Raw genomic sequence first — 12,211 nt, forward strand, 5'->3', positions numbered from 1 at the left:
GTGTTTTGGTATCGAATATCTGTACCTGCCACTGCTCGCTTTGTTTGGAATTTTTGTTCTCTGTTTCTTTTTTTAATTTTCTACACTATCGCAGCATTTACTATGTCTTCATTTGCACCGTCTACCAAGAAAGCAAAGATTGCAAGCAGTGAACCCACAGACGTGGATTATTTTAAAGGCAAGATCGATGATTTCAGGCTGTACGACAGACATTGTACAGTATATGATGTCCTGCTAATGATCATGTGATAAGGGATTTGTTAAAACTTTTTTCTCGTTAGGTATACCTAAAATTGAGTTCAAACCAGACGCTGGTGCAACAGATGTGTTGTGCTTCAAGCATTACAATGCCAAGGAAGTACGTATTGAAGGTGTTCACTTGATCTGTAGACTAAAAAGCAACAGAGAAACGCGCCATCAAATGACTTCACTATTGTTTGTGTACGTGTACGAGCCCCAGTATCTATGCATAGAGATGAATGTAGAAGAGATGAATGTAGAATTTCTACACTCTTAATAATTGGAATTTAGTATAAAATTATATAAATAAAAAATCGCGAACATTAGTATTTATAATATATTTTATTTCCCTATGTTTCATTTCTTAGGTTATCAATGGAAAGACTATGGAGGAATGGCTGAGGTTTTCAGTCTGTTATTGGCACACATTTAGAGGAACAGGTTGGTCATAGTTAAGTTGGAGCAACTACAGAATATCCCACATATGATATGCATTGTCAAAACTCGTAGAACAAGGCATACAACAATAGAAAGCATTGTTATTAGTATGTTCATATAATTTGCTAGGTACTCTCAATCACTACTGACAGAAAACCTATGAAAATCCTATGAAAAACCTGTGACATTTCAGAAATATAGGTTTACACAATACAACATTTTCCACAGGATTTTCACAGGTTCTCAGCCAGTAGTGTCTGTAGTTCTGCACAAGTTGTGTGAAAATAAAAATTTTCTGTAATATCATGTAATGTCTTAGGTGCAGATCCATTTGGTTTCCCTACTCTAACTCGTCCATGGGAGGATGGAACCAACAGCATGGAAAATGCTAAAAGGAGGCTGAGAGTAGCTTTTGAATTCTTCAGTAAACTAGGGGTTCCATACTGGACATTTCATGACAGGTAGCATATACCTTTAAAGAAATTTAAATTATTAGTCAAAATTTGTGTGCAGATGGAATCTTGGAATCTAATTTTTTTTAAATGTTCATTTATTTCCAGGGACATTGCTCCTGAAGGTGAAACATTGGCAGAAACAAATGCTAATTTAGATGAAATCACAGATCTTGCTCTGGAACTGCAGAATAAAACAGGGGTCAAGTTGCTATGGGCAACTTGTAACTTATTTGCTCACACAAGGTAAAAATAAGAGGATTGACAAATTATTATACAGGTTAGATAGTATGTGCACTGTGATCAATGGTTGAGATCTGTGCTGTACTGTATTAGTGAATGAAGCACAGTTGCTGATGCCATCAGTGTGAGGACAACCTGCTTATTGCAAAATAGTGTAAAAAAACATGAATTTTGAAAATTTCTGTCTACGTAATAAAACAAATAGAAAAACTTTTTCCATGCTCCCTGAGCCATTCAGTAATACAGTACAGAGGAAGAATTAAGTGCAAAAAGTACTCAAAAAATGTCAGAAGCACTTGCCTACTGCTGCTTCTTTTCACACTTCATTCACGTGCTTTTGTCACTTTCTGCTTCCTCTATTACTGAACAGAGAATGGAAAAACTTCTTCACATTCTTTGCAAGTGAGGATAGATATATATAATATATGTATGATATCAGGTACATGAATGGAGCTGCCACCAATCCAGATGCTCATGTCTTTGCTTATGCTGCAGCACAAGTGAAAAAAGGACTTGAAATTGCTAAGAAATTAGGAGCAGAAAACTTTGGTGAGAAAAAGATCCATTTAGCTTTGAGGCATATTTATGTTTGTTTACTTCAGATCACTGAGGTCTCTTTCTATTGGGAATAAAATACCTTGCTAGTCCATAATGTTGGAAAAGATACCAGAGGGGTGGGGGTCCTTCTCCTAAACAACGTTTGGCAAGCTTTAAATCATTAACATAATAGCAGAATAAGAGGATCAGTAGATTGAAAGTTACTTGCTGTGCTGTGTTCTAACTTCAGTGTTCTGGGGAGGACGAGAAGGATATCATACGCTGCTCAATACAGATGTCAAACGTGAACTGGATCACATGGCCAACTTCTTTCGCATGGTGATAGGTATTATATAGTGCTCTCCTTGACCTTCCAAACATATCTTATCTCCTAGAAAATGTTGCTCAGTTTTTCCTCCTAAGGCCTTAACATGAATGTCATATTTTAACTCAATATCTATTCCCTTCTCATTGTTATTTGATTAGCGTACAAGAAGAAAATTGGATTTACTGGACAACTGTTGATTGAACCAAAGCCCAAAGAACCAACAAAACACCAGTACGATTATGGTGAGAATTGCACTGCAAGAAAATGTTATATCAATATGCAAAAAGAAATCAATCAGTTGCGATTCAACTCAGCTTGGAATTCTTTACTATGGTGACACAAAGATTTTACTGTTAGGTTACAAATAAATTGACTGCGTAAAACTATAGTTAACTAGGGTAAAACGTACGGTATGAGATAACAGTGCCATAAGACCAGGTGGCTCATTCACTTGCGACGGAATCAGAAGCGGTTCATGATGAAGTGAAAACCAGAAAACGGTGTTGGAATCGGAGTTGGAAGCGCATCAGAAGTTGAATCACGAGCGATCGGAAGGTTTCCTTTTGCTTATGCTTTTCCTTCGCTTATGAAGAGTGATTTTCACTTTTAATTTCACGCAATTTGAACTGTTTTCACCTCCGATTTCGACTCTGCTTTCTGGTTTTTTACTTCGTCGTAAGTTGCTTCCGATTCCGTTGCTTGTGAAAACAAGGCTTTAGCTTGACCATATACGGATTGGATGAGTAGCAATCTTATTATGTTCTATGATTGGTTCAATTGAATGGCTATCTTAAGTTGATGACGAATGATGAATGTGATAAATAAACTTCTTTTATTTTAGATGCCCAAACTGTCATTGGTTTTTTGAAGACTTATGGCTTGGACAACGATTTCAAGGTGAATTGATTTGTGTCTCCCGAGAGTGGAGTCATCTTTCTGCCATTCTTCTCAGTAGTGAAAGTTATAAAAGGGGGGATCTAAATCTAAATGCATTTATCTGGGTGGACAACTTAATGCCTAAATGGTTTCGCAACTCAATTGATAAGGCAGCCGATAGGTCGAATTCAGAATTTGGGACTGTCCCTCTCTAACTATGTTGTATTATTAGCTAACGCTGTAAGTTAAAGAAAAACAACCATTCCTAAGTCATTGAGCAGTTTGTTTCAGGGAAAGGAACTCTGTAAGCATTATTTTCTTTTGCATTTATACTAATACTTGTATTATAATCAATTCTTCTGCAGCTGAACATCGAACCTAACCACACAACATTAGCAGGTCACAGCTACGAACACGATATAGTCGTGGCTTCCAAGTAAGCAACATGATCTTGGTTAGGTTCGACATATGACAATGACATTTGAGTAAGGAACAAGTACTGATCCTTGAGGGACGCCATGCTCATTAGGTTATTTTCCATTGTCCTTTAGATATGGTTTGCTTGGATCTATTGATTCCAATACTGGATCACCTGACCTTGGATGGGACACCGACCAGTTTCCAATGGACGTCAAGAACTGTACATTCGTCATGAAGGTGTGTTATCTCAAACTTTTTATATTTCTCATTTTTATTCTAATGAGTTTAAAGTGCTATGGATTTGTTTTCTTTCTTACAACAGGCTGTAATCGAACAAAATGGACTGGCTCCTGGCGGATTGAATTTTGACTGTAAAGTACGACGAGAATCAACTGATGTTGAAGATATGTTTATTGCTCACATTGGTAGGTTAATCGGTTCAACAGCCTACCTTTTCTCATTGTTACACTGCTCTTTTCGTCATCAGTTGTATTCTGCGCGGCCGCTGTCAATGGCGCCCTAAGGTGCACCCCGCCAAATCCTCCACTATATCATAGTAGCGGTAAATTAGTTCTCAAACGAATGGAGAATAAATAAATGTGTTGGTTGATGTTTCTAGGGGCAATGGATGCATTTGCTCGAGGCCTCAAGTCAGCCATGAAGTTGATCGAAGAAGGAAAACTGAGCTCACTTGTTAAGGTAAGGAAAATAAAAAGATAAAAATCGAGCTCAGCTCTTTCTTTACACAGTTTCTTTCCGATCACAGGAACATTATTCATCGTTTGATGACGGTATTGGAGTCAAGATTGAGAAAGGGTTGACGTCACTAGAAGAGCTAGAGGTTAGTAAACCATTTCCATAGATCTTTTCTGAGATAGTGAGCAAGGTGCATTGTGGTCCAGCTTGGGTACAAACATGTGACGATTGAGACGATAGCGACGATGGTGACGATAGTGACAATAGCGACGATAGTGACGATGGTGACGATAGTGACGATAGCGACGATTGTGGCGATGGTGACGATAGTGACGATGGTGACGATAGTGACGATAGCAACCATAGTGACGATAGTGACGATGGTGACGATAGTGACGATTGAGACGATAGCAACCATAGTGACGATGGTGACGATCATGCCTTATATGGTGTTAATTTTCCGAAGCTAGACCAAGGTGCATCCTGTTATCAAACTAAAGAAAGGAGCTCCAACTCACTCAATCACAAAATGTTTCTTTTTTGTATTTCCTCAGAGCTACATCATGGAAAATGGAGACCCTGAACTGATCTCAGGAAAACAAGAAAAATGTGAAGCCATCTTGAACTTCTACGTGTAAAACTGATCACTGAGAGGATCACCGATAGATAAACTATAGATGAACAAATGAATATTAGACGCCCATGGGTAAACCACTAATTAGTTTGGCCAAGGGACCAAAAGAGACCAAAAGACTCTGTCCTTCTCGACCAAATATTTTTTTATTTTGGTAAATATTTACTGACTAGAAAAATAGCCCAAAGGTTAATCATAGAAATTGCACGATATTTTCTTGCCACTTTGCTTCACAGCCTGTCATGGTATAATTTTTATAAATAAAGCGATACCTGATTTTATCATATCTGAATAAGATCGTATTTTACTTGTTCCTTTTGTCTTCTTTTTCGGAAATATGAAATCTTTTGACATTTCTAGGGAAAATCTTGGTATCCTGAAAAAACTTTACCAGTAAATTCTTTACCATTATTTATTATGCACAAAATCGAAAAAAAATCGGAAAAAAATCGCTAGTGTAAGCGGGGCTTAAGAATCTATAGGGATGTAATCTGCTAAAATAGTCAGGTCTGTCCACCTTTTATTGTTCACTCCGGCCGCTGACAGCGCTGTTTAGGTTGTGAAACCGGACAAAATTTGGAAGAAATTAAAATGACCGTCTGCTCCTAGATATTAGAGCTTGACTGTAAAAAGCTCACAGCACGAACACGGTCATGACACAGCAAGGGATATGCCAGACCAATCACATTGCAAGGGAATTTACTCTCCGTCCAATCAAATGCCTGAAACACGGCACGAACACAACGCGGATAAGGTCACGCCAATGTTACGGCACTGTCCGACCAATCACATTGCGCAAGAAAAAAATCCCCCAATCAAAAGGCTAGAAAACATCACGGTCACGCCAATGTCACAGCAATGCTACACCAATCACATTGGGAAAGAAAAAGATCCTCCAATCAAAATTCTAAAAAAAATCAACGTCGCGGCAAGTCATGTATACGACACCGCCTTTTTACGGTCATACGAAAACTGCTCTTTTAATCATTTCTTTGGGGGGACACGGGACTCTCGCATCAAAGCAGAGATGAATTGCAAAAACAATTATTTCATACTATACTCTCTTGCAGTATGGACATTAATATTTCCATATTTACAAATGTTTTAGTTCTGGATACTTCTGGATAGTTCTACTGTTTCTCGAATCATGCGCAGTGCGTTTCTTTGTTGTGCGTGCTGACCAAGAGAAACGCAGGCTCGTGTTGACCGTGGTTTTGTTCCGTGTCTTGCACAGTGACTGCAAACCAGCCTCTACTTCATTTTTATCTTTCATATCTTGTCGTATTACATTCACAGCTTCTTCGTATCTTGTTGGTATCCTGTCGGTATCTTGTCGGTATCCTGTCGGTATCCTGTCGACATCCTTTAGTAGCTTGTAGGTTCCTCTCTTATTTCATTATTCTATCAGCAGCCGAACAAGTCCAGCTGCTTGCTTAATGGGATATCTTTTTTTGTACCATTTATACAAAAGACTATCAAAAAACTTGCATTATTTACAAGTGAATGAGTGTTATATATGTTCAGCAGTCTCAAATTCCTGAACGTCAACATGAGAAACTTTTGTTTTTCCACATCTACATTGCATCAGATTTTGAATCAGTTCCACTGTAAAAAGAATCCACGAAAGAAAGCCAAACACCTGAAAATAAACAGAAAAAATCTTAAATAACTTGCGTGATCTTCTATAGCTTGGATACAGACTACTTTTCTTTATTATATTACATAGTGTTGTTTGTACCCAAGCTAGACCAGAATGCACCTCTGTGGTTCATGGTTTTTGGCTTACCGCGGCAATGTTAATCTTGCTGCATTTAATGCACTTTTGAGTGATGGATTGAACAGTTGTATTACTCTTGACTTGTGCTGCCTCAACAGCCAATAAAGACGACAATACCAACAGCAGATGACCAGAAAATGCAGAATATATGATTATCTAGTTTACAATGAAGGAATACTTTAGTTAGAAAGATTTGTAAAGATCCGTGATGAGGGTGCATGACCACCATCCATTATGATCTAATCAAAGACTGGGTTGTTCCAGTGGTGGTTAAGGTTATCTTGAAGAACCCCCCTTACTACGCCTTATAATCAAAAACGTTTTAAGACTAAATTTAATTTCGAATGACATGACGATTTCGAAATGTACATCATACATCACCAAGTACACTACACATAACTATACTTACAAATTTTTTTGAAGTAATTGGTAGTTTCTTTTTGTCCAGCGAAAAGAAAGACACGCAGAAAAGAACCAAGTTTGCCAGACAGATAATAGTAGTAGCCGTCATGAATATATAATACATTAGATTTGTAGAGGATACGATTATCTTGTAGTGCGCAAGCGCAGAAAAAGCCGTCACCAAGGTAACCTAAGTATGTAAGAAAGTAAGAGAAAGAAGAAAGGATAACGTTGATGTGAATCCCTTATTAGCTATTTTGAGGGGAAAACTGGGTAGGGTTGGTATTAAAGTGCATTGTGGGGCTGTTTTAGGGGATGTATTTCCAAGATGGTGCCTATTTTCTCCCGTAAAACATTTCCGCAATGCATTGCAATACCAACTAGACTCAGGTTTTTCCACGACGTCGGAAAGGGTCCTGAAATTAAAGGCTAATAACATGAACTAACAAAAAAGAATAGGTGACCGAGTTATAATTATTAGAATTACAATTCAATCCACTTCTCACGATCTGTGTTGCATGTGTGAGAATCCTACACGAGTAATGGGACCGAATCAGTCGGCGCAAGGCCCTGCAGCTGAATTGAGGCTCGGCAGAGAATTTGAGACTTCCCCTCGATCCAGGATCCCGTTGTTGTGCAAGCCAAAAAAAATCATCGAACTCCTTCACCATGAGGTATGAGGTGTTTATTGCTCGTTAAAACTACTCTTACGGTGATATCATGATTGAACATTAATTGTACACAAGAAAGGGCGATTGCTACTCACAAGTTGTGCCATTCTTAGAAACCCCTTATACGACTTCAGATAATCCTTGTTTATATTGTTTCTCAGTAGTCTGAGGAATTCAGGAGTGAATGGTCGTTTGGTGTCTGACACATTATCCATGGTCAAGAACACAACTGAGGAACAGAAAAGTATGGTATTACGGTCTGGTGGATAGAAATATCTACCAGAATAAAACATAGGCCAAAAATGGAAAAGTATTATGATAAGTAATCCTACTAAAAAACATCTTCCTCTTTAGTCAAATAATAAATAGAAATAATATATAATTAATCAATAATGGTTAACAAATACTAACAAGAAATTATAAATAAATAAATAATAATTAATAATAATTGATACTACTACTACTACTAATAATAATAATAATGATGATAATAATAATAATAATAATAATAATGATAATAATGATGATAATAATAAGTATAATCTTCCTTAGTCCTAAAAGCTTGAACCTATGGCTACCATGCAACGCGTAAAGATAAGAGAAATCTTAAAGGAAGAGATTTTATCAGCCAATCAGTTGATCAACATCAACATCAAAATCAATTTATTCCATTTACCATTCGGCTATCGTTTTAATCACGAGAGAAGACGAAGTCGATGTGAAACGTCAGGCGATTTGAACAGAAAAAAAAAATCGTAAAAATCTCCAAGTAGTCGATAAACAAAATAATAATTGAAAAACCAAAAGTGAAATACAAGAAAACGATGCCAAAACGTGGTTATGTAAGCCATTTGCCGTAAGGTTCAAAAACGGGAATCTTAATGGAAAATACCGAACTGAGAATGCGTTATGGCTCAGATCAAATGCTTCTGTGAAATAACATATTATGAAAGCCTTAAAAATGGCAATTTCCAGGTCAAAACCTTTTCTTACCGTCAACACTTGTTTATTCATCTTGAGAAATCGACCCGAGTCATGGTTGCTATGGATACAAAAACATGGTTAAATGTGCATAAGTAGCAAAGGTACGGTGTATGGCAGAACTAATACTGAATCCCATTCAATCGCTCAAGTGATTACTTTAAGTTACATTACATTAAAATTTATCGAGTTTTCTGTTATGAGTTTTGTCAGCAGATCTCTCTCTCTCTCTCTCTCTCTCTGAATTATAGCTGATCTAAATGGTATACTTTTGACTCAAAAAATGAAGAAACGCGAGAAGGTTTTAAACTCAGCCCATGAGAGAGTTGCTCGATAGTCCAATAACCCCCAATGCATGTAAGCAAGATCAGAGAACACTTCCATGCTCTAGCGATGTAAGTGACTTTTTTTGTCATATCAGTTCTGGCAGTCTAGTCATCAGTAGCGACAGCAGTGTCGCGTATTCGTCCACATAATATAAAACCTACCCATTCAAATTGCTGTTTTAATTGTTGATTAAACAAACATAAATTGACCATTTAAGATTTATCGAATTGTTATCGCAAGCCGAAAATATATAAGTAATAAGCTAAACCAAACTAGATGTCAGTGGTATCCAAGTAAAACAGAATCTGAACCAAACCTTTTTTTTCAGAAACAATTTGACGATTAGAAGCAAATCAATTATTTGGTTTATTTTCGGATATATAAGAAAGTGAATAGGATACTGAACACCGAGGGTACCGCTGGCTGTATTGAATATTAAAAGGAATTATGTTATTGTTATCAATAAAAGATTGGGCTCGATCGATTGCAAGAAGTCACAAAATTAGTATCTACACTAGTTGAATAAAGTCGTTCATGTCTTCAAAAATAATACTAAGCTATTAAAACGAGACTTTATCTTGGTTATATATTGATTAGTGTTACAGACAGCCCATAAAGAGATTCATCAACTCGACCTAGTCTACAGCTGGTTTCCGTTCAGTTCAGTGCTATATCAATTTCAATTCTGTAAACATTCGTCTGTTTATGACTGCGCTTGAGCAGCATTCAGGACTTTTTTCCTAACGCTTATCAATATGAAAACGTCTGGGGAAAATATATTAGTGCTAACGTCGCTAGGAAATTTGATGACTTTCAAATAAAGCAATGTGAATGTCCTACTCATTTGGCCGAGTTTAAGAAACGCTACAAGGAAAGTCTTACCTGGCTTATCATCCAGACCTGTCAAAGATGTTCAGATCCAAACCATTTTTAGTATAACCGAAGATTCGTTTCATGTTCCCATGACGATCAATGCTGAAATAAAATTTTGAGCTAAGAAATGTGTGGGTTGAAAGTTAAAACTGCTATCCAAGGAAAAGTGCACAAATGAATAAAATTTCCGGCTTTGATATATATCTGTACCTTAGTCTGATATCTCATTCAGTACAGTGTTACCAATGTAGCAGACTTTTTCGGTCGTTAACTGCACATACAATTATTAAAGCTTATAGTCGATGAAGACTAGAGTTCTCACATTTACATAGAAAACATCTGCCATTTATGAAAAACATTCCTTATGACACGGCATGAAATGTTTAGTGCAGGCACAGTTGGAAAAAATTGTCTTTGCTTATGGTATTAACCTAATCTGTATCCTGGATTTGTGTGGCTTTTAACTTTGCTGCTAGAACATGGATGTGTAGTGGAAACGAACTGGTGACTACTTCTATATAACATCATTTTGAATCGGTATTTCTAATTAGAATCGAAATATCAGACATGCATTTCAAAAATAAGAGACGAGTACTGATCAGTTTATGTAATCATATATTTTCCCTTGTCATTAACTATTTAAGGGATTATTCTGAATGACAAGACGTTTAACTAATGAGAAGTTATCCCTCCTTTTAATGTGGTCTATAGCATGGCGCGTATTTTGTACGCCCTTCACATTCAGAATAATAATACAGTTTTCTTGCTGCTTCTATGAACAAACACTCAAAGCGCGGAAAATCCGGCCTAACGTATCTCTACCTATTGATCGAATGATTGCATTCACACTGACAGCAGTGATTTTACTGCTTTATGTACGCGTTCAAACAACGAAAGCTAGGCCGTCTGAAAGACAAATGTATTCACTTGTCCATATCTTAATCAATTTATACATAAGCCTTACTTCAGCAAACTAGAATAATTCGATATATTTGTGAAAATTGGACTGTCATGCAAACAGTAGGAATTCTCCGAACGATCTTCAGTTCGTAAATGATGATGAAAAGTAGAGTGTTACGTGCTGCGAGCCATATATCATGCAATGCAATAATCACTGGCCTTTAGATCAGTAATCAGTTTTCTACATGAATCAAAGATCAGCAGGCATCATGCATCGTGACGTAACATCGCTATTTAAAGACAATAATTCCTGTTGAGTAAGTTTTCCTTGAAGTTCTGTTGCTATGGTAACAGAAGGACCAGAAATCGCGATTCTCAACGCGCATGCGCAGGGTAGGATAGGGTAGGATAGAATGGGGTAGGATAGGATGGGGTAGAGTAGGGTAAGGTAGGACAACTCGTAGGGTACAGGTAAGTAATAATATAATAATCCTTTATTATGAAGCGCACTTTCCAAAGATGCGCAAATGCGCTGTACAATATAGGGAGGGGAGGGGATCGGAGGGGAGGGGAGGGGAGGGGGAATCACGACAATAAAGACATGGCTGCTTTGTATGCACTGGATGAATAGTAATCTGAGTCTCTTGGTTCGGTCACATCAGATAATGCCACATAAACGTCGTTTCCATTGACCTTCACATCATGAGTTCTTTGTTTCACTCCTTTTGAACGGAGTTTTGGCGGTTTTCTCAGGTCCTTTATATCATAAGAATAATAAAGCCCCTCCCCATTATCAAGAGTTATTTTGTACTTGTGATATGGGCAAATCACACAAGGACGTCCCTGGATGTCCTGTAAACAATAATCAACACACTGGATTAGTCTTGTGATTCCAGAATAGGAATGTATCTAGCATGGCTAGATTGGATTGGGGGTCAAGACCTTGACCTCGATTCTATTTACAGCCCTCAGGGGAGAGTGGTGCTTTGGAACAAAGATCATCTAAAGTTGAAGGCCAAGGGACAGGGCCTTCTGCTTAGCTTTAATATTTGTATGTCGGTATTCATTTTACCTACCTCTATGTCCCCTAGTGATAAAGGGCCTCCTGCATCTACAGACAAATCAAGCACACTTAAGTGAGAGGTTATTTTTCACCAACTGTTCTGTGGAAATTTAATACTTACGGTAGCAACTGTGATCCAGAACAAATATCTCTCCATCATGATAAAACATAGCTACTTGTCTCCCATCCACTCTGCACTGCATCTTTCTTTCCTGCATGATTTTATCTTTAGTACAAACGAAGGTATATTTTTTCCCGTTTTGATCCACATTATCAGTCGTACCATTACTTGACATTGCCGTACGGTTCCTGTACGGTGTTCGAATGTTTTGGATCCGTGGGCTCAACATCCT

The 12,211-nt window shown here is 37.5% G+C and overlaps 3 protein-coding genes across 4 annotated transcripts; 1 reads left to right on the forward strand and 2 right to left on the reverse strand.

The window, feature by feature from the left end:
- The first annotated feature begins 10 nt into the window (after positions 1-10).
- Positions 11-5,148, forward strand: LOC116290900 (uncharacterized). 2 transcript variants are annotated; one of them, XM_031698020.2, is made up of 15 exons: positions 11-178; positions 282-358; positions 609-681; positions 998-1,139; positions 1,239-1,376; positions 1,813-1,922; positions 2,161-2,256; positions 2,397-2,480; positions 3,080-3,135; positions 3,480-3,550; positions 3,666-3,771; positions 3,857-3,959; positions 4,154-4,233; positions 4,301-4,375; positions 4,785-5,148. In XM_031698020.2, the coding sequence occupies exons 1-15, from the start codon at positions 103-105 to the stop codon at positions 4,866-4,868; spliced, it is 1,371 nt and encodes a 456-aa protein (XP_031553880.1). In that variant the 5' UTR covers positions 11-102; the 3' UTR covers positions 4,869-5,148. The 2 variants fall into 2 exon arrangements, with proteins under 2 accessions (XP_031553880.1, XP_031553887.1); XM_031698027.2 differs by lacking the exon at positions 2,161-2,256.
- Positions 4,992-10,215, reverse strand: LOC116290924 (uncharacterized). Its single transcript, XM_031698050.2, has 7 exons — positions 10,106-10,215; positions 9,905-9,997; positions 8,708-8,756; positions 7,810-7,943; positions 7,051-7,233; positions 6,651-6,797; positions 4,992-6,503 (listed from the first exon to the last, which is right to left on the reverse strand). Exons 4-7 carry the CDS (start codon positions 7,927-7,929, stop codon positions 6,375-6,377), a joined length of 579 nt encoding a protein of 192 aa, XP_031553910.1. The 5' UTR covers positions 7,930-7,943; positions 8,708-8,756; positions 9,905-9,997; positions 10,106-10,215; the 3' UTR covers positions 4,992-6,374.
- A 1,056-nt stretch (positions 10,216-11,271) lies between these two features.
- On the reverse strand, positions 11,272-12,195 carry LOC116290596 (Rieske domain-containing protein). The gene is made up of 3 exons (XM_031697665.2): positions 11,980-12,195; positions 11,872-11,906; positions 11,272-11,647 (listed from the first exon to the last, which is right to left on the reverse strand). The coding sequence occupies exons 1-3, from the start codon at positions 12,152-12,154 to the stop codon at positions 11,381-11,383; spliced, it is 477 nt and encodes a 158-aa protein (XP_031553525.1). The 5' UTR covers positions 12,155-12,195; the 3' UTR covers positions 11,272-11,380.
- Positions 12,196-12,211: the final 16 nt, after the last annotated feature.

Source organism: Actinia tenebrosa, unplaced genomic scaffold, assembly GCF_029948245.1.
Source record: "Actinia tenebrosa isolate PJP-AT-01 unplaced genomic scaffold, QUT_ActTen_1.0 PGA_scaffold1__47_contigs__length_23844297, whole genome shotgun sequence".
NCBI lineage: Eukaryota > Metazoa > Cnidaria > Anthozoa > Actiniaria > Actiniidae > Actinia > Actinia tenebrosa.

Coding starts and splice junctions, on each gene's coding strand:
- LOC116290900 (XM_031698020.2), top strand. CDS start 103: ATGTCTTCATTTGCACCGTCTACCAAGAAAGCAAAGATTGCAAGCAGT. Junction 1,377..1,812: donor AACTTATTTGCTCACACAAG/GTAAAAATAAGA, acceptor GTATGATATCAG/GTACATGAATGGAGCTGCCA. Junction 4,376..4,784: donor CGTCACTAGAAGAGCTAGAG/GTTAGTAAACCA, acceptor GTATTTCCTCAG/AGCTACATCATGGAAAATGG.
- LOC116290924 (XM_031698050.2), bottom strand. CDS start 7,929: ATGGATAATGTGTCAGACACCAAACGACCATTCACTCCTGAATTCCTC. Junction 7,234..7,809: donor TTCTAAGAATGGCACAACTT/GTGAGTAGCAAT, acceptor TTACATACTTAG/GTTACCTTGGTGACGGCTTT. Junction 6,504..6,650: donor GCAAGATTAACATTGCCGCG/GTAAGCCAAAAA, acceptor GTTTATTTTCAG/GTGTTTGGCTTTCTTTCGTG.
- LOC116290596 (XM_031697665.2), bottom strand. CDS start 12,154: ATGTCAAGTAATGGTACGACTGATAATGTGGATCAAAACGGGAAAAAA. Junction 11,907..11,979: donor TCTGGATCACAGTTGCTACC/GTAAGTATTAAA, acceptor ATTTGTCTGTAG/ATGCAGGAGGCCCTTTATCA. Junction 11,648..11,871: donor TATCACTAGGGGACATAGAG/GTAGGTAAAATG, acceptor TATTGTTTACAG/GACATCCAGGGACGTCCTTG.